The sequence below is a fragment of the Ranitomeya imitator genome, chromosome 4 (genome assembly GCF_032444005.1).
Source record: "Ranitomeya imitator isolate aRanImi1 chromosome 4, aRanImi1.pri, whole genome shotgun sequence".
In the NCBI taxonomy this organism is placed as follows: domain Eukaryota; kingdom Metazoa; phylum Chordata; class Amphibia; order Anura; family Dendrobatidae; genus Ranitomeya; species Ranitomeya imitator.
This window is the reverse complement of record NC_091285.1, coordinates 44,007,025-44,028,250: the sequence shown is the minus strand read 5'-3', so window position 1 is coordinate 44,028,250 and position 21,226 is coordinate 44,007,025. Positions and strand designations below refer to the sequence as shown.

Below are 21,226 nucleotides of genomic sequence, written 5' to 3'. Positions count from 1 at the left end.
TCCCCTTCCACTGCTGCCGATAGTCACCATGATTACGGAACAGCATGCTGCCAAATATCTGTAAAATGCTGTAAAGCTATTATTGATGTTAGTAACAACTAGCCCAGAGCTTCCCACTTTTAGTTTTAGAATAAGAAAACCAGTATCTTATTTTTCACTTTGGAAGTGTTGAATTTTGTAAGAGACCTGCACTTTTGTTTTTAATAAAAAAGAAAATATACTTTAAATATGTGGCAATTGCTCCAGTGGGCATCCACTCATATAATATGCATGGAAAGTATCAACAGGAAATAACATTCAAAATGAATTTTTATTATAAACTTGTGTTTTTTTGTTTGTTTTTTTCTGATTGTGTACATAAAAGTATTCCACATTAAACATTTTCAACATTCAGAAACAGTGAAATTGGCAAATAGTAATGCATTTATTTAAATCCTTAATTAATAATCAGCATCCAGAGATGGACAGCCAGATGCTTTCAGTCACTTAGCTGGATTAACACATACAGATATAGCATCAAGTAATGTTAGTGTCAGCAAATATTACATACAGGTGCTTCTCACAAAATTAGAATACCATCAAAAAGTTAATTTATTTCAGTTCTTCAATACAAAAGAATGTGGAGTGTGTCAATGAATGCCTTCTGGACATCTGTCAAGTCAGCAGTCTTCCCCATGATTGTGGAGCCTACTGAAACAGACCAAGGGACTTTTTTAAATGCTTAGTAAGCCGTTGCAGGTGTTTTTTGTTAATTATTCTAATTTACTGAGAAAATGACCTTTGGGTTTTCATTGGCTGTAAGCCATAATCATCAACATAATCATAACATAATCATCAACATTAACAGAAATAAACATTTGAAATTTATCACTAGGTTTGTAATGACTCTATATAATATATGAGTTTCACTTTTTGTATTGAAGAACTGAAATAAATTAACTTTTTAATGATATTCTAATTTTGTGAAAAGCACCAGTATGTGCATATATAAGTGGGTTGATATCTGATGGTTTACAATAACTCTTCAGGGGTTGGAATTCCCATAATGCTAAATCTAAGCCATGGCCTAGATCGCAGCAATCAGGGGGGCGTATATATGAATGAAATAACAACCAAATATTTAGTTTTTCAGTATTATTTTGAAAAGGCCGTATAAAATGCTGTTTTTTAAGTTTGCATCCATATACATTTAACAAATTAAGCGATACATTTACATTGCCTCTCTACAGATTACGTTGTCTTGCTTAGTCACAGACGAAAAGCATTTGCTATTTCTCTCTCTTAGTGGAAGCCACGTCTTAAAGAAAATTTAAGATCTGGCATTACAATAGTGGTTCAAAGTGATTTATTACATTAATTTCATTTGATTTCTACATATCTAATGCCAACATAGATACATAGATGCTCTAAAATACTTTGAAAGTCACAAAACCCATAAATAAGGAACTTGAGCAGAGGCTGCGAAAACTTGAAAGGGCGTTCATGGCACAGTTTTGTAGAACGGTGCTGCTCTGATTACACCAAAAGAAAAAGTAGGTTCCAAATGTGGAAATTGATGTTTTAGAAGTTGCCGAAGTTCTCCAGTCACTAATAAAGTTCTTCATAGAATTATGAGAACAGTTTGATTTTTGAGTAAAAAGCTCTTGACATTTCTGAAAAGAAAGTACGGTATAAGAGCGTGATGAAAAGCGTTCAATCCTCAGGAAACTTCAATCTGATGAGACACGTGATGGTAAAGTTCGTTTAAGCAGGCGTGAAAACTTTCTAATCAATACATTTACAGTATTATCAACTTTTTGAGGGAGGAGGCGCAGAATTATGTGCTTTGGCCTTGGGCGTCTAGGGGGTCTAGGGCGACTAGGGCGTAGAAATGTGTAAATCGGGCCCTGAAACTCTTGGGTGTTTAATACTTTTGAGTTTTTGCTGCTAGCGCCCAGTAATTAAACACATACGTTAGCTAGTATCTTGTACTTGGTGTCCAAAAAGTGTTCTCTGATTTGCCACGAAATAGTGGTAAATTAGTACCGCCATGGTGCAAAGTCATAGATCCAGACCCCATATTTATTTATGCTTCAACAATAGTAGCACATCGAGAAACTAACACAACACAGTATGGTCCTACCATTACATAAAACTCAGGTATAACATAAAAAGACAACATTATCCAACAGATATCTCCCCAAAACATTCTGATATTTGGGGGCCGATCTTGATGGTAACCGGTGGTGATGAATAAATCCATGCAGTCGCCATTACACACAGGTTGGAGAGTGTAGCCATAGAACATGAAAATGATAGTGGAGCATTTCTCACATTCTCACGTCAGTCTCATTTGCTATAAAGCATTTATTGATACTTTCAATAATGTTATGTTGTCCTTTAACATTTCCATTTGCTTCTTCTATCCAGTATCACAGAATATCCACTCCAAGATAATGGGCAAAAAGAACATCCAGAAGACCTAATGCAGAAAGAGCGATCATAAACCAGAGAACTCCGGCATTAAGATACATTGGAGCCAACCTAAACAGTATAAAACACAACAAAATCATTAATATTGAGAAATGGTTAGTACATATAGCCAAGAAAGCCAAAGCATATGTTATAAATATGTATGATGAGAATAACCTGGGAACACTGGACAGGATCGGGGGTCTTAGAAGAGTTCTGTGTGCAATGAATGACGGCTAGGAGCTATGATACATATGAGCACTAATGAAGTGATTGAAGATTTTGCAAAACTCTTTATTTGGCTTAGTCGCTGACCTCCGTGTGACATACCAATTTAATGGCAATGCTAATGCTTTAGTGACTAATGCTAATTTAACCTAGAAAAATAACTCAGCACGTCAGTATGGAAAACGTGAACAATTATTAAAATCTAATTTGACAAACGTTTCGGTCCAAATAACTGGATCTTCCTCAGGCTAAATAGGGAAAGAAAGAAAATTATAAAATAAATATCCTAATTTAAAGATACTATTTGACTAGAGATGAGCAAATCTATTCAAGGCGAATTTTGGCAATTCAATGAGTTTTCAGAACCACAACTCCCCTCTGCAAAATTCCCTCTTCTCCAGCCTTCTATAGCACATCCCGAACGTGCCCTTAAAAGTAAAAGTGTTAATATAATGCCCTCTGCATGAAAATATCTGCCCAGACTGTGCCCTAAATAAATCTCTTGCGGTTTAGGGCCTCCACAATATCTGCCCTTATCAGCTATAACTGCCAGACTGTCCGAATTTATTAGCAATAACCTCCATAAGGTCCATCCTTATGGTCTATACCATGGCTGTCTTCTCTCTTCTGTTTCTCCTTAAACTCCAAATATCTCCACACTGTCTTCCCTTCATACTAATCTATCTCCATATTGTGCCATAATTTCATGCATCCCCCTTTCCATATCCATACTGTGGCCTCTCTCTCATTATACTGTCATACTGGCCACCACGCCATCCTCTCCAAACTGTACCTCTTCCCCACAGTATGATGGCCACCACAATCTCCCACCCATTGAACATGATCACCACAGCCCCCCAAACACTAAGGTGTCCATCAAAACCTCATATACAATATGGTGTCCAACACAGCTTTCCATACACAGTACACCACAGCACCCCATATACAGCATGATGCTCACAACAACCCCCTACACAATGGTCACCACAGCGCCCCATACAGTATGATGTCCACCAAAACCTCCAATACACAGTATGATGGCCCCTAAGCTTCTCTACAGAACATACAGTTTGATGTCCACCATATGCCCATGTACCATATACAGTGTGATGACAACCTCAGCCCCACACGCAGAGTCCACTACAACCTCAATAAACAGCATGATGTTCACCACTGTCTACCATACAGTATGATATCCACCACAACCCTTCATATACAGTTGATGCCCACCACAGTCCTTTTACATAGTATGATGGTCACATCAGCCCTCTACAGTAAATAGTATGATGTCCCTTAGAGCTCTCCATTCAGTATGAAGTACTCCACACCAATCCCCCATACAGTTTGATGTCCTGCACAGTCCCAATATAGTAAGTTGTGCCCTGAAGCCCCCATACAGTATGTCCCCAAAAGCCCCCATTCAGTATGATGTCCCTCACAGACCCCCATCCAGTGTGATGTCCTCCACAGCCCACCATATAGTATGATATCTTCTCACAGCCCCCCCCCCATATATTATGAGGGTAACCAAAGCTCCTTAGACATAAATATGTCTCACCATCCAACCTCCAGGTCCAATATAAGATAATAGAAAAAAAAAGTTTATACTCACCTAATCCAGACTCTCTGTCCCCACAGCCTGTATCTCCACTTCTTTCATCTGTAAGAGGGGGCACGCAAGGCGTGATGCAGTGATGTCATCACAAAACTAGCCTGCATCCTGTCGGAGTAACTTTGCCCCTGTCCCAGCACTCACTTCATCAATTATATTCACATCTTGAAGACACGAATAGAGTTGAATGCCGGGAGAGTATGAAGGACGGGGCGCAGACAGAGAGCGCGGTGAGTGATGTTTGTGACTCCCTCACACTGCTCACCTGCGTGCCTGAGCCCCTGCCGTCACTGTGCTAAATGGTAGCAGCCAAAGGAAAGAAAAGGCTGGGAGCCGTAGGTACAATTAGGATTTATTTATTTTTTTAAATTAAACAGGTAGTATCCTATGCAGGTGCCTACCTGTCATCCCAGCCCTATATATACGGTATTCCCAGTTTTTTGTATGCCAAATGTTTCTTATTGTATGTTGTATCAGCGGGAAACCTGAGTATCTGTCTGATGTGAATGTGGATATAGGAAGCTCTTAGTATCATTGGATAAGGCTGCCGTCACACTGGCTGTATTTGGTCAGTATTTTACATCAGTATTTGTAGCCAAAACCAGGAGTGGAACAAATAGAGGAAATGTATAATAGAAACATATGCACCACTTCTGTATTTATCACCCACTCCTGGTTTTGGCTTACAAATACTGATGTAAAAAACGGACAGAATACTCAACATGTGCATGTGGCCTAATAGAAACACGTCACCACTTCTGTATTTATCACCCACTCCTGGTTTTGGCTTACAAATACTGAGGTAAAATACTGACCAAATACTGCTAGCGTGACGGCAGCCTTAAGGTTACACAAAGGAGTACAATGATGTACGTGTCAAGGAAGCCATTTGTGGTCTGAGGTGACAAACAAGTTGCAGGAAACAGTGAGCACAAGAAGCTTCAGCTGGTGCTGCTGAAAAACACACTAGCCGGAACTGACTGATGGGATGTTTTTCTTCACTGGTGGCGGAGAATGAACCGCGGCCAAAAAAATAGAAAATGATAATACCGAAGGCTACTTTCACACTCGCATTTTTTGCAATACGTCGCAATGCGTCGTTTATGGGAAAAAACGCATCCTGCAAAGTTGTTTGCAAGATGCGTTTTTGCCCCATAGATTAACATTAGTGACACATTGCGACGCATTGCCACACGTTGCAACCGTCGTGCGACGGTTGCGCCGTGTTGTGGTGGACCGCCGGGAGCAAAAAACGCTACATGTAACGTTTTTTGCTGCCGACGGACTGCTTTTTCCGACCGCGCATGCGCGGCCGGAACTCCTCCCCCACCTCCCCGCACCTCACAATGGGGCAGCGGATGCAATGAAAATCTGCATCCGCTGCGCAAACAACGCTACCGTCGGTAACCTTGGCCCAACGCATTGCTACGTGCCGAGCCCGACGCTAGTGTGAAAGTAGCCGAATACAGACCAAAATCCAAACATGGTCCCCAACTCTGACACATCAATGTCACTTCCTGACCTTTCAACCATTAGTGAGGGGGTTTCCATTGCACACTTTGTCAAGACTTCTTACGGACAAAAAGGCTGACTGGAACTTTGAAGCTAATGTGAACAGGTGCATACTAGGAGCACCTCCCTCCATATACAATAGCAATACTGCTTCTGGATACTAAGAAAAAATGAGACGCTTAGCACATAATTTGGCCAATTCATGCATGCCCAGCAACCAACGACAAGGTGGTCCTAGTATTGTCCTAGTATCCAGAAGCAGTATTGCTATTCATATTTCATATTTTTCAAATTGACATGCTTTAGCACCACAGAGTGCAACTTTTTTTGTTTATTGTATATGGAGGTAGCTGTTCCTAATATGCACCTGTTCACATTAGCTTGGAAATGTCAGTCAGTCTTTTTGTCATTGTATATTAGCTCTTTGAACTTCAGCATGTGGTGGATTTTAATTGCAACAGGATCCTACCTACCCATAAAATCAGTCTTAGAGAGGTATTAACACTAGACACATTAGGACCCAGCAGTTTTGAGACCACCTTGTCGTTGGTTGCTGGGCATGCATGAATTGGCCAAAGTATATGCTAAGCATCTCGTTTTTTTCCTAGTATCCAGAAACCATATTGCTATTCATATTTCATATATTTCACATTGGCATGCTTTAGCACTATAGAGTGCAACCTTTTTTGCTTATTCTTATGGACAACAGAAACCTGGTGGTAGATTTTTCTCATAGACGGCCAGCTCCCTCTCCTGACAAGTTGTAATGAATGTTTGTATTTTTCATGAGATAATAATCCTCAAGAATCTGTGTTTGTGCCATTCCTCAGCAATTCCTCCTGGAAATGTTCACTGAGTGTCAAGAGTGTAAAGGAGTGAAGGAGATAGCTAAAACCCCCTGAAGACATTGCTATTGTGAAATTTGTATTTATTATGATCTGCAATACTAATGTATTCTTGAATGTTGGAGTTTGATGCAACTGTTTAATGCAGTGTTTTTCAACCAGTGTGCCGCGGCACACTAGTGTGCCGCGACACATGGTCGGGTGTGCCGCGGGGAATGGGAGTCAGCTGTTCTCTGTGCCGACTGTCAAGCTGACAGCCGGCACAGAGAAGCTGCAGCGCGCCGGCTCCCGGAGATCAATTGTACTCGCAGACATCTACCAGCTGCGAGTACAATTGAGGCTCTGACCGCTGGGTCAGAGCGACGCCAGCAGCGTGATCAAGTCATGTGATCACGCTGCTGACGTCACTATCCGGCGCGCAGGAGACAGAAGAGACTTGGTGGTAAGTGCTCCTGTGCTGTGGAGCTTAAGACACCGAAGATTCAGCGTGGGGCGGGTTTATGGGGAGTATGTGGGGGGATTTATTAAGTGTGTGGGGGGATTTATTAAGTGTGTGGGGGGATTTATTAAGTGTGTGGGGGGATTTATTAAGTGTGTGGGGGGATTTATTAAGTGTGGGGGGATTTATTCAGTGTGTGGGGGTGATTTATTCAGTGTGGGGGGGGATTTATTCAGTGTGTGGGGGGATTTATTCAGTGTGTGGGGGGGATTTATTCAGTGTGTGGGGGGATTTATTCAGTGTGTGGGGGGATTTATTCAGTGTGTGGGGGGATTTATTCAGTGCGTGGGGGGGATTTATTCAGTGAGTGGGGGGATTTATTCAGTGTGTGGGGGGGATTTATTCAGTGTGTGGGGGGGATTTATTCAGTGTGTACGTGGGGGGGGCTGGAATTTATTTAGCATGTGTGGGGCAGGGTGCATTTATTCTGTGGAAGGGGATGGATTTATTCTATCGGAAGGGCAGTGGATATATTCTGTGGGGGTGAGTGGGGAGATGGGGGTGGACACAGTAGCGAGGGGAAAAATGTGTGCTGACAGTACTGGGAGCAACGGTGATGGGATATGTGAGGACAGTATGGGGAGTCGGGGGAATGTGTGAGGGGGGAATGTGTGAGGAGGAAATATGGAGAGAGCAAAGGGGTATGTTAGCAGGGGGGTGTACATGAGGAGGCTATTAGAAATGTGTGCAGACAGTATGGGGGGATGAAAGTGTGAGTGGACACATAATAGATACTGAGTAGTGTGAGGGTAACAGCCAGGAGGAGACAGTATGCCAAGTAGGAGGAGTGTAATGAAGGGGCACAGTAGAGAGACTGGGCTCTCTATGAGGGACACCGTATGAGAAGGCAGTGTGAAGTATGGAAAAGAGAGAGAGGGTAGTGTGGATGGCATGTACCATAAGAGGGACAGTGAGGGTCATATTATGTGCTGGGAATAAAGTGAGGGGCAATTATTTACTCAGGGGCTCAGCCTAGGGCAGATATTGTTATTCCGGAGCATTATAATAACACTGCTGTCTTTAAGGGTGTTGTGTCGGGATGTGCTGCAGAAGACAGGAGAAGATGGAAGTCTGCAGAAGCGAGCTCTGCCGGTGGATGAGAAGAGTCATCATGGCATCTGGACAAGGTGAAGATGAAAAGAAAGAGGCGACTCCACAAACAACGTCATCTATCAGGTACCTGGATGTAAATGTGTTTTTTTTTGTGATACTAATTCTCATTTTTATTTGTTAGGAACATTAAAGGGGATGTCCAAGGTTGTGATGAGTCTGCAGTCATACTATGTGACTGCAGACTTCTGAATTCTCACAGTGCACACTGCTATCATAATTCTCTGATGTTGGTGATTTACATACATGCGGTCACGTGCTGACTAGACATGTGTGGCCTCATTCAATGAAAATGAATTGACTGAGGCCGGACACGTCTAGTTAGAATGTGGCCAGAAGTATCCAAATCACATACTTGTGCTGTCATGACCGTCCACTCTGGCCACCGGCAAGGGAGAATCCTGAAAGTGTGCAGTGCTTGCGCTGTGAGAATTCAGAAGCCTGCAGTCACATAGAATGACTGCAGACTTTCATCTCAAACCTGGACGCACCATTTTGTGCCATTTTGGTTGGTGGTGTGCCTCGGGAAGTATAAAAAGTGTGCCGCGGCTCAAAAAAGGTTGAAAATCACTGGTTTAATGTGAGATTAATGCCTTCAAATACACATTTGTGGGGAAAGTGAAAATAACACTGTAGGCAGAGGGTAAAGAAAAAGTTATTGTTAGCTGGATGCACAGTGTGGAGGACTTTTGGAGAGAAAGAAGATAGTCACTTTCTACTTAGAGAAGACATGCGCGAGTAGTAGCACTTCCTAGTTACTACTAAAGAATATGCCAGTAGTAGTGTAAGAGGGGGACTAGGACGGTCATGTGCTTCTACCTTGATTAGAAAAACTGTTATAACCTGTGTATATGAAAAAGTGTTTTATATTACATAGAACCTTATAGGCACTAACCTGGAAGTGTTCCTTTTGTTAACTTAATAGTGTAAAATGTAGATTGCATAAAAACCTTATAGGCACCAATTCCTGCGGTTCTCCTAATGTATGGTGAATTAATGAACAATTTTATTAATGTAATAATGAATAAGGAAAGTAAATAATTAGTTGGGCATATTTAGTTATAGGAACTGGAGCACAGTATTAGATACAGGTAATTAGTTTGAGACCAGCCCAGCATGGAAGGGGAGAGTCATTTAAAAAGGGAAGCACTTCATGGTTAGATCAGATTGAGAGAGGAAGTTTTAGTAAGAGTTCAAGGCCAGAGGGCTGAAGGGCACAAGAAGTACGTACTGTTCTAGCAGTATGGGAACGTCCGCAATGATCTTCAGTGGACGTTCCTGTAATGTCTGGGGCCTATGGCCCAAACTAGGCACTAGGAAGTGTGCATTATTTTCTTACAACAAGTGGAAGCCAGACAGGGAAATGCGTGAAGAAGACGGGAAGGGTCTTGTTAATACTGAGGAGCTGGACAGAGTATCCAGGGGGTTGAAGGACAAGTAAGCGAAGGGATAGCTCAGGCTGAATTAACAGGGAACACGGAAACGTACTGTGCTGTATCATCAATTGAACTCAGAGTGTTAAGAATCGAGCGTCCCCTGGTTTATGTGCTGCTGATCCTGGACCAAAGGACGCGGATGCAGCAGAGGCATCTGGCCTGAAAAAGAGTACACCGCACTGCACACAGCACAACATTGATGGACAAGGACACTATTTATTGTGAAGTGCAAGGACGTGGCAATGTAGCCCCTCAACCATGACTACTGCCCAGTGCACCTTACACTGCTCTCAGATGAGGTAGCAAAAACTTGCTGACAGATTCGATTCCCTTTAAGGGGTCAGCCTAGGTCCATTAGTTCTAGTGAAGGGAAATCTTAATGCTTCTGCATAAAAATATATTTTAGACAATTGTAATTTCCGTCTTTGTGGGACCACTTTGGGGAAGGTTATCCATGACTGTGCTCAGTGAACAAAGCAAGGTTGAAGGAGTTTAGTGTGGAAGAGCGTGACTGGTCCCAGCGCCTGGACCTCAACCCCATCCAACACAATTGGGATGAACTAAATTGGAGATTGTGAGCCCAGCCTGTCCTCCAACATTATTGTCTGACCTCACAAATGCTCTTCTGGATGAATGGGCAACAGTACACACAGACACAATCTTGCAGAAACCTTCCCAGAAGAGTGGAAGCTGTTATAGCTGCATAGGAGGAATAACTCCATATTTATGGTAATGGATGTAAAATGGTACCAGAAAACGGCCTATAGGTGGCATGTATTGTATATGTTCTTACTGCATGGCTGCAATTGGTTTCTGTGGTGTAGACAATCACTGGCTCTGTGATGCCCCCTAATACAAAATGAGGACATGCTCTTGTCCATACATATTCATTACATTATTGCATGTGAGTATGTAAGGTGCACAGGGCAGTAGTCATGGGCAAGCGGTTGCCGTGTTCCCACACACTGGCACCCTACAAATAAACTGTGTCCCGATTCCCATATGCTGTGTGTGGTGCAGAACACTCATGTTTCGGCCACAGACCTCCGCTGTATCCAGACTCCCAGATCCAGGAACATCAGCACACTTATCACGAGACACTTGCTTCATAACCAACAGTTCAACTTTACCTAGCAGTCCATGTTCAATTGATGTTAGAGAACAACACGCTTCCATATTCTCTATTCATTCGGCCTGAGCTATCCCTTCGCTTGATGTCCTCCGTGGCCCCTGGGGTACTCTATCCGGCCACGCAGCTCCCGTGAGTTTCGTACTGTTTTCTTCACATGTCTTCCCGTCTGGCTTCCCCTTGTGGGAAGGGAATAAGACACACTTCCCAGTGTCTAGTTCTGGCCATAGGCCCCGAACATTGCAGGCAAGGCCACAGAAAACAGAAGCTGACGTCCTCATGCTGCCCAAAAAGTCTGTACTTTTTGTGACCCCAGCCCTCTGGCCTTGAACTCTGCTAACACTTTATCATTCCATCTACCGTAATCTCTTACTCTCACTGCACTAACCATGAAGTGTTCCTTATGTTACCTGGCCCTTTCCTTCCCACACTGGAGCCATACCTGAAGACATTAACTGTTTCTCTCCTAAACCTATCTACTTCCTAAATGTATTGTGCCCACCCCTGCACTACACCCAATCTTGCCTTATAGCTAAACCCTAGCCTATGTCCTATATACTAATTTTATAATTTCCCTATATTGAATACATTTATCAGGACACGTTAAGTGACCCACATATTATAGCAATACATTAACCTTGCACCTTGGTGCCTATAAGGTTCTATGCAATATAAAACAATTTTTCGTATTCACAGGTTATAACCGTTTTTCTAATCAAGGGAGAACACATGGCTATCCCGGTCACCCTCTTACAAGTATATGTCACACTATTATATCGGATATATATAATATGAATTTCGTTATAATTACCTGCCCTGTGATGAAGCGCTGTAACCTGTAAAATAGCGATAGCGAGCAAATAGATATAAAACTCCACAAGCCGCAGCTGTGCCTAAAACACAAACGGTGGATTAGACGTAGAAAACAATGAGAGTACATATAGCATTCTGCCTCTTTAATTAATATTTCTCGTATTGTCTCTTTCAATGCATAAGTAAACCACTATAGGTTCTGTAGTTTTTGGAGGGATAGATTTACCATGTACCCACTAAGTAACTGAGCTAATGACTTTTTATAGTTTGCAACTGTGTATTGTGGGAAGCACTTGCATTACTTGTACTAACAATCTGTCCTAGAAGGGCTTCTATCCACCATAGAGACCACTCGGGACAACCCTACATGAGACAGAATGCTTTGAAAGAAAGGCTCTAGCTAGTAAAATGATGTTTTACTCCTTTAACCACTGTTCATAAAGAAAGGCCCATGATGGAATTCCCCTCTAAGAGCTCACTTTCCCCTCTAAGAGCTCACTCACTTGTGAGAAATACATCCGAGTCTCGCATGGTAATACCTGGCACTGCCGCCGTCACTCAGGAGCAGAGCGTGTGGCCGCATAGCAATACATGGAGCTGCACGCTCCGCTCCAGAGAGACGGCGGCAGTGCCAGGTATTACCATGCGAGACTCGGACGTATTTCTCACATGTGTGATCCCGGCCTAAGAGCTATAATACACTTTGAGGAGCTTCAACACTGGAAAACCCAGCTCCTCTATGTGCTGTTAAATTGCTAGCCGTAAATGCATGCATGAGGGAGCCGAGTTGTTGAATAATGATATGCTGAGAAGTATGGGAAAGGAAGTTCCAGCACTTAAAGTGCTGGCAGAATGATGCTGAAGAGGAATCATCCATTCAAAAAGAGTAGATGGCAAGTTACAGAGCATGAAAATTGGGAGAATTACTGGACAATTTAGCCACCTATGTGCATCATAAAGAAAAGTCCATCATGTGATCACCCACTAAGCACCACAATACAATCTGAGGGGCTTCTAGTCTGGCAAACCCGGGCATACATGGGCAAGAAAAGTTGTTGGGTAACGACATTTTGAGTTGATAGCAAGTTTCAGAGTATGAGAATCGGGACAGCTCCTGGACATAGACTGAAATGTGCATCAAAAGCCGTTTTAACTTGTGAGGTATAAAGACAGCAAGACATTGGGGAATAAAGACAGCAAGACCATGGGGAATAAATACAGCAAGACCATGGGGAATAAATACAGCGAGACCATGGGGAATAAATACAGCGAGACCATGGGGAATAAATACAGCGAGACCATGGGGAATAAATACAGCGAGACCATGGGGAATAAATACAGCGAGACCATGGGGAATAAATACAGCAAGACCATGGGAAATAAAGACAGCGAGACCATGGGGAATAAAGACAGCAAGACCATGGGGAATAAAGACAGCAAGACCATGGGGAATAAATACAGCAAGACCATGGGGAATAAATACAGCAAGACCATGGGGAATAAATACAGCGAGACCATGGGGAATAAATACAGCGAGACCATGGGGAATAAATACAGCGAGACCATGGGGAATAAATACAGCAAGACCATGGGGAATAAAGACAGCAAGACCATGGGGAATAAAGACAGCAAGACCATGGGGAATAAAGACAGCGAGACCATGGGGAATAAAGACAGCAAGACCATGGGGAATAAAGACAGCAAGACCATGGGGAATAAAAACAGCGAGACCATGGGGAATAAATACAGCAAGACCATGGGGAATAAAGACAGCAAGACCATGGGGAATAAAGACAGCGAGACCATGGGGAATAAAGACAGCGAGACCATGGGGAATAAAGACAGCGAGACCATGGGGAACAAATACAGCGAGACCATGGGGAATAAATACAGCAAGACCATGGGGAATAAATACAGCAAGACCATGGGGAAAAAATACAGCAAGACCATGGGGAACAAATACAGCAAGACCATGGGGAATACATACAGCAAGACCATGGGGAATACATACAGCAAGACCATGGGGAATACATACAGCAAGACCATGGGGAATAAATACAGCAAGACCATGGGGAATAAAGACAGCGAGACCATGGGGAATAAAGACAGCGAGACCATGGGGAATAAAGACAGCAAGACCATGGGGAACAAATACAGCGAGACCATGGGGAACAAATACAGCGAGACCATGGGGAATAAATACAGCAAGACCATGGGGAATAAATACAGCAAGACCATGGGGAACAAATACAGCAAGACCATGGGGAATACATACAGCAAGACCATGGGGAATACATACAGCAAGACCATGGGGAATAAATACAGCAAGACCATGGGTAATACATACAGCAAGACCATGGGGAATAAATACAGCAAGACCATGGGGAATAAAGACAGCAAGACCATGGGGAATAAATACAGCAAGACCATGGGGAATAAATACAGCAAGACCATGGGGAACAAATACAGCAAGACCATGGGGAATAAATACAGCAAGACCATGGGGAATAAATACAGCAAGACCATGGGGAATAAAGACAGCAAGACCATGGGGAATAAAGACAGCAAGACCATGGGGAATAAAGACAGCAAGACCATGGGGAATAAAGACAGCAAGACCATGGGGAATAAAGACAGCAAGACCATGGGGAATAAAGACAGCAAGACCATGGGGAATAAAGACAGCAAGACCATGGGAAATAAAGACAGCGAGACCATGGGGAACAAATACAGCAAGACCATGGGGAATACATACAGCAAGACCATGGGGAATAAATACAGCAAGACCATGGGGAACAAATACAGCAAGACCATGGGGAATACATACAGCAAGACCATGGGGAATAAATACAGCAAGACCATGGGGAATAAATACAGCAAGACCATGGGGAACAAATACAGCAAGACCATGGGGAATACATACAGCAAGACCATGGGGAATACATACAGCAAGACCATGGGGAATAAATACAGCAAGACCATGGGTAATACATACAGCAAGACCATGGGGAATAAAGACAGCAAGACCATGGGGAATAAATACAGCAAGACCATGGGGAATAAATACAGCAAGACCATGGGGAACAAATACAGCAAGACCATGGGGAATAAAGACAGCAAGACCATGGGGAATAAATACAGCGAGACCATGGGGAATAAATACAGCAAGACCATGGGGAATAAATACAGCAAGACCATGGGGAATAAATACAGCAAGACCATGGGGAATAAATACAGCAAGACCATGGGGAACAAATACAGCAAGACCATGGGGAATACATACAGCAAGACCATGGGGAATAAAGACAGCAAGACCATGGGGAATAAAGACAGCAAGACCATGGGGAATAAAGACAGCAAGACCATGGGGAATAAAGACAGCAAGACCATGGGGAATAAAGACAGCAAGACCATGGGGAATAAAGACAGCAAGACCATGGGGAATAAATACAGCAAGACCATGGGGAATAAATACAGCAAGACCATGGGGAACAAATACAGCAAGACCATGGGGAATAAATACAGCAAGACCATGGGGAATAAATACAGCAAGACCATGGGGAATAAAGACAGCAAGACCATGGGGAATAAAGACAGCAAGACCATGGGGAATAAAGACAGCAAGACCATGGGGAATAAAGACAGCAAGACCATGGGGAATAAAGACAGCAAGACCATGGGGAATAAAGACAGCAAGACCATGGGGAATAAAGACAGCAAGACCATGGGAAATAAAGACAGCGAGACCATGGGGAACAAATACAGCAAGACCATGGGGAATACATACAGCAAGACCATGGGGAATAAATACAGCAAGACCATGGGGAACAAATACAGCAAGACCATGGGGAATACATACAGCAAGACCATGGGGAATAAATACAGCAAGACCATGGGGAATAAATACAGCAAGACCATGGGGAACAAATACAGCAAGACCATGGGGAATACATACAGCAAGACCATGGGGAATACATACAGCAAGACCATGGGGAATAAATACAGCAAGACCATGGGTAATACATACAGCAAGACCATGGGGAATAAAGACAGCAAGACCATGGGGAATAAATACAGCAAGACCATGGGGAATAAATACAGCAAGACCATGGGGAACAAATACAGCAAGACCATGGGGAATAAAGACAGCAAGACCATGGGGAATAAATACAGCGAGACCATGGGGAATAAATACAGCAAGACCATGGGGAATAAATACAGCAAGACCATGGGGAATAAATACAGCAAGACCATGGGGAATAAATACAGCAAGACCATGGGGAACAAATACAGCAAGACCATGGGGAATACATACAGCAAGACCATGGGGAATAAAGACAGCAAGACCATGGGGAATAAAGACAGCAAGACCATGGGGAATAAAGACAGCAAGACCATGGGGAATAAAGACAGCAAGACCATGGGGAATAAAGACAGCAAGACCATGGGAAATAAAGACAGCGAGACCATGGGGAACAAATACAGCAAGACCATGGGGAATACATACAGCAAGACCATGGGGAATAAATACAGCAAGACCATGGGGAATACATACAGCAAGACCATGGGGAATAAAGACAGCAAGACCATGGGGAATAAATACAGCAAGACCATGGGGAATAAATACAGCAAGACCATGGGGAACAAATACAGCAAGACCATGGGGAATAAATACAGCAAGACCATGGGGAATAAAGACAGCAAGACCATGGGGAATAAATACAGCAAGACCATGGGGAATAAATACAGCAAGACCATGGGGAACAAATACAGCAAGACCATGGGGAATACATACAGCAAGACCATGGGGAATAAAGACAGCAAGACCATGGGGAATAAAGACAGCAAGACCATGGGGAACAAATACAGCAAGACCATGGGGAATAAATACAGCAAGACCATGGGGAACAAATACAGCAAGACCATGGGGAATACATACAGCAAGACCATGGGGAATAAAGACAGCAAGACCATGGGGAATAAAGACAGCAAGACCATGGGGAATAAATACAGCAAGACCATGGGGAATAAAGACAGCAAGACCATGGGGAATAAATACAGCAAGACCATGGGGAATAAATACAGCAAGACCATGGGGAATAAAGACAGCAAGACCATGGGGAATAAATACAGCAAGACCATGGGGAATAAAGACAGCAAGACCATGGGGAATAAATACAGCAAGACCATGGGGAATAAATACAGCAAGACCATGGGGAATACATACAGCAAGACCATGGGGAATAAATACAGCAAGACTATGGTTTTCTACAAGTTTGTGTGATAGGACAGGTGCGCTTTAAGAGGTTTCTATTCTTGCATATGAGACCCCTGCTCTCTGCATTTTTCCCTGTATGGTTATGTTCATACGTTGCATTTTTGCTGAGATTTTTTCTGGCAGTAAAGAAGCTGCTTACAAAAAGGAGGTTTTGCTGCATTTTTTGTTGTTGCGTTTTTCAGGATTGCTTTCACCCCAAAAGCATGAACACAGGTCACCAATGCAAGACATATGTGAAACCATAAAACCATTTTGGGGAAAAAAAAATGGCAATTTGATCAAATTATTTAGTGGAAAAAGATTTTTATGTCTGAAAAAATAGTGACTATTCTGAACAAAAATGTTCACACGAGTTCATGAAAAAATATCTTGAAGCTATTGTCTTGAGGAGACGGCTACTTTAATTCAGTAACCGGCTGACTGTACAGAGGTCAATATAGTGGCATATTAATACGATATGAAGCCCGGATTTGAAGACTCTAATGGGAAATTGTCGGTAAGACAATCGGCCACTAGGAGGCAGTATGGCTCCACACTAGGAGCTGCCCATCAATTTCTTACTGATGCAGTTAGTGTTGTTAGAATTTACAGTCTTTTATCGTAAATCATTTATGTTGTGACTACTAATGACAAAGGTGTCTAAAAAAAATCATAACCCTGGCATTTGTCTATAGATTTTATTTTATGTGAAGAAATTTAGCCGAATAGAAATTAGAGTTTAGCAGAAAAAGGAAATGGCAAACTCTGAAATGCTGCGGCATAGTGTGAAGATCCGGCCAGGGACTACACGGAGAGACTCAACTCAGCTGCATCCTCCCTGCCCTGGGTGTGGAGAGACCTGTCAATCACCCGGAGCTTTTTGGGGAGAAGCCATCTGCACTCATTCAGAATAAATCATACATGGCTGCATTCATGAAGCCAGACTCTTATTCATGTTGCCCATAATTAGGAATTTAATGACAGGTTCCCTTTAAATTTAACACTTCCGGCTCTGTTTTAACCCCTTGGTCATTCAGGTATTTTTGACAATAAAAATGAGCAATCGGCAGCACAAGCTCAACCTGTGTACCAACTCTATACCCCCGCTTCTATACATGTACGGCGCTTGTCGTGAAGAGGATGCAGGAGTTTTTTATAATTAGACATTTTCATTCAATTCAGATCCTAACAATCTAATGTAGATTTTTGCAGTGTACTTACATTACAGAAATTGCGCCCTTACCTTCCAATTTCTTAATGGACTCATGACTCTTGAGCCTTATTATAACATGGCCCTGATTACATCATGTCAAGCAATCACATGGTTTACAATTCCCGTAGACATGGCCGGACTGGCCATCTGGCAATTCTGGCAAATGCCAGAAGGGCCGGTCCGTCTGTGAACAGCATTGTCTGCTACGCTGTTAACACTCTCGGTGTCCTTAATATGGTTGTATATAGGTGGAAGAATGTGAGGAGGGGGCTGGAAACGCAGTAAGTCAAGTATGTATATGTGTTACATTTTACACAGACGAATTATAGATGGAAGAAGAGGTCATGGCTATCATGGCTGAATGTAAACCCCTTTAAATCCTTCATGACATTTGCCGTACATGTACGGCGCAAGTTGGAAGCGGGTGTATGGAGCGGGCTCACGGGGTGAACCTGTCCCATATTTGGCAAGTAATGGTTGGCTGATACAGCCAGGACCTGCCTCTAACAATCGCGAGTAGCGCAGAGCACCTTCTACAATTGTTAACTTGTTAAATGCCGCTATCAAACTCTGACAGTGGCATTAACAACACACCGGAATGGGATCGCGTCATTCTAAGCACCCATCAGCGCCCATGACGTGATCGCGGGTCAACGATGGGTTGCTATGACAGCAGAGGGTCTGCTGCAACTTTGAAACCCTGTCCGTGGTCAGGTTTCAGAGGAGACCGTAATTTCTGTTATATACAGCAATGCTCCGGCATCGCTGTACATAACACAAGAGATTAGATGATCGCAGCTTCAAGTCCCCTAAAAGCAAAAAAAAGGAAAAAATATGAAAAACACACAAAAAAATAGTTCAATTCACACCCCTTTTCCCACCAATTAAAGATAATTTAAAAATGTAAAAAAATACACATATGAGGTATCGCCAAACTCAGAAAAGTCTGATCTATCAAAATATAAAAAATAAGTAATCTGACAGGTAAACATCATAAACGATAAAAAATAAAAATCAAGAATGCCAAAATTACATTTTTTTGGTCGCTGCAATACCACAAAAAAACTGTAGCAAGCGATCAACGTCAAATTTATATATCAAATCAAAATAGTATCATTAAAAATAAGCCCTCACTTGGCTTCATCAACCAAAAAATAAAAACATTCAGAAAATGGCTGCACAACCCAAACATTGTTTTCTAAAACTTTAGGTCTTTTTTTTTTCAAAGCTAAAATAATAAAAATACTGGACATGTTTGGTATCGCCGTAATCGCGCTGATGAGGAGAATCATACTGTGTGGTCATTTTTACCACAGAATGTACACTGTAAAAACAATTCCCAAAAAACTATTTCAAAATTGCGTTTTTTCACAATTTGGATTTCTTTTTCACGTTTTCCAGTACATTATGTGGTCAAATGAATGCTGTCATTCAAAAGTACAAATCATCTTGCAAAAAAAAAACAAGTCCTCATGTATCTATGTGGACAGAAAAATAAAAAAAAAAGGTTATGGTTCTGGGAAGAAGGGGAGGAAAGAACAAAAACGCAAAAACGGAAATTGACCGCGTCGTGAAGTCAATCAATGTCCATTTGGATCCATCAGATACTTGACATATGGAGGTATTTTCCCATACAATGAATGTTTCTACGAGAAAATACTTCCGTATATACAATATCGGATGCACTGACACCAGAGAATAGAAGATTTCCTTCTTTCCACTGCCACGTATCAGATGTGCAGGGATCAGATGCTCAGCAGCAGGGAACTATAATAAGGAGCTGGTATGTCGGCCTGTATTTATAACCATAGTATTTATAGATGGAGACGGCTTAGTGACACTTATCTCACCTTGATGGAAGAAGATCCCAGACAGCCAGAGCAGAGAAACGAACAGCGGGAAATATTCTGTGCAATTAACCCTGCAAAGAGGAGAGCAATAGAAATAGCTGAGCATAATCTAATAGAGAATATGTTTCACTGTGCTTCAATTCCACACTATTTTAATATCTCTGCTTGCTGCTAACTAACTAAAAGTACCGTAAGCTACATACAGGATGTTCCTCTATACCTAATTTTATCTATTCTTTTTTTTAATAATATTTTGAAAAATTAATAACATTTATTGAATAGAATGATGGCAAAGTGACTGTAGAATCAGACAAAAGAAAAAAAATGGGTTCGGTACAGGGTTTGGTACAGGTAGGGGTTTGTAGTCTTTAAGACCAGAATGTAGTCTGTTACCATGGAGGCACCTTTCACCAAATTTTTCATGTTGAACTAGACTCACGATTAGTGATGAGCGAGTATACTCATTGCTCGGATGATCTCCGAATATTTGTTAGTGTTCGGACATTTAGTTTTCATCGAGGCAGATGAATGATTTAAAGCTACTAGCCAGCCTAAGGTACATGTGGGGGTTGCCTGGTTGCTAGGGAATCCCCTCATGTATTCAAGTTGACTAACAGCTGTAAATCAATCAGCTGAGGTGATGAAAACTAAATCTCCGAGCAGTCATAAATACTCGGAGACCACCCGAGCGTGCTCAGGAAAACCCAAGCAACGAGTATACTCGCTCATCACTACTCATGATGTAATAGGGGTTGCAGAGCAGGTTCAAAGTATTTTTTTTTTTATCTCACCTTTCCGTTGTGGAGATATTAGCAATCAAAGTAATCGGCACTTAAAGAGTTTTTTTGTTTCAGGGAGATTTCACTGGGGCCTTGTACTTCTTCCTCCTTCTGACTCTGATCAATGTTTAGGCAGCAACACATTGGGGAAAGAAGAACATGCCCCCACAATAGCTTAGAGTAGGCTCTGTGTGAGACATAATGACATCGTCTGTTCTCCTCACTGCAGAGTAGTGACTTTTGCTGGAACACAGCAGCCCCGAGTGTGATTAAGGCCGGTTTCACACGTCAGTGTCTCCGGTACGTGAGGTGACAGTTTCCTCACATACCGGAGACACTGACTCACGTAGACACATTAAAATTAATGTGTCTCTGCACATGTCAGCGTGTTTTCACGGACCGTGTGTCCGTGTGCAAAACAGGGAGACATGTCAGTGTTCGTGGGAGCTGTTCTGTTTGATGAATCCTGTCATAAATCACACTCTGTGTGTA

The 21,226-nt window shown here is 42.4% G+C and overlaps 1 protein-coding gene across 2 annotated transcripts in view; it reads right to left on the bottom strand.

The window, feature by feature from the left end:
• Positions 1-291: 291 nt before the first annotated feature.
• Positions 292-21,226, bottom strand: part of LOC138675440 (leukotriene C4 synthase-like) — a 51,309-nt gene continuing 30,374 nt past the window's right edge. The window contains exons 4-6 of one of the 2 annotated variants that reach the window (XM_069763610.1): positions 19,956-20,026; positions 11,634-11,715; positions 292-2,523 (exon numbers count right to left, since the gene is read on the bottom strand). In XM_069763610.1, coding sequence (XP_069619711.1) covers positions 2,412-2,523; positions 11,634-11,715; positions 19,956-20,026 — 265 coding nt within the window. In that variant the 3' untranslated portion in view covers positions 292-2,411. The remainder of the gene's footprint in view (positions 2,524-11,633; positions 11,716-19,955; positions 20,027-21,226) is intronic. The other variant, XM_069763611.1, reaches the window with a different exon arrangement.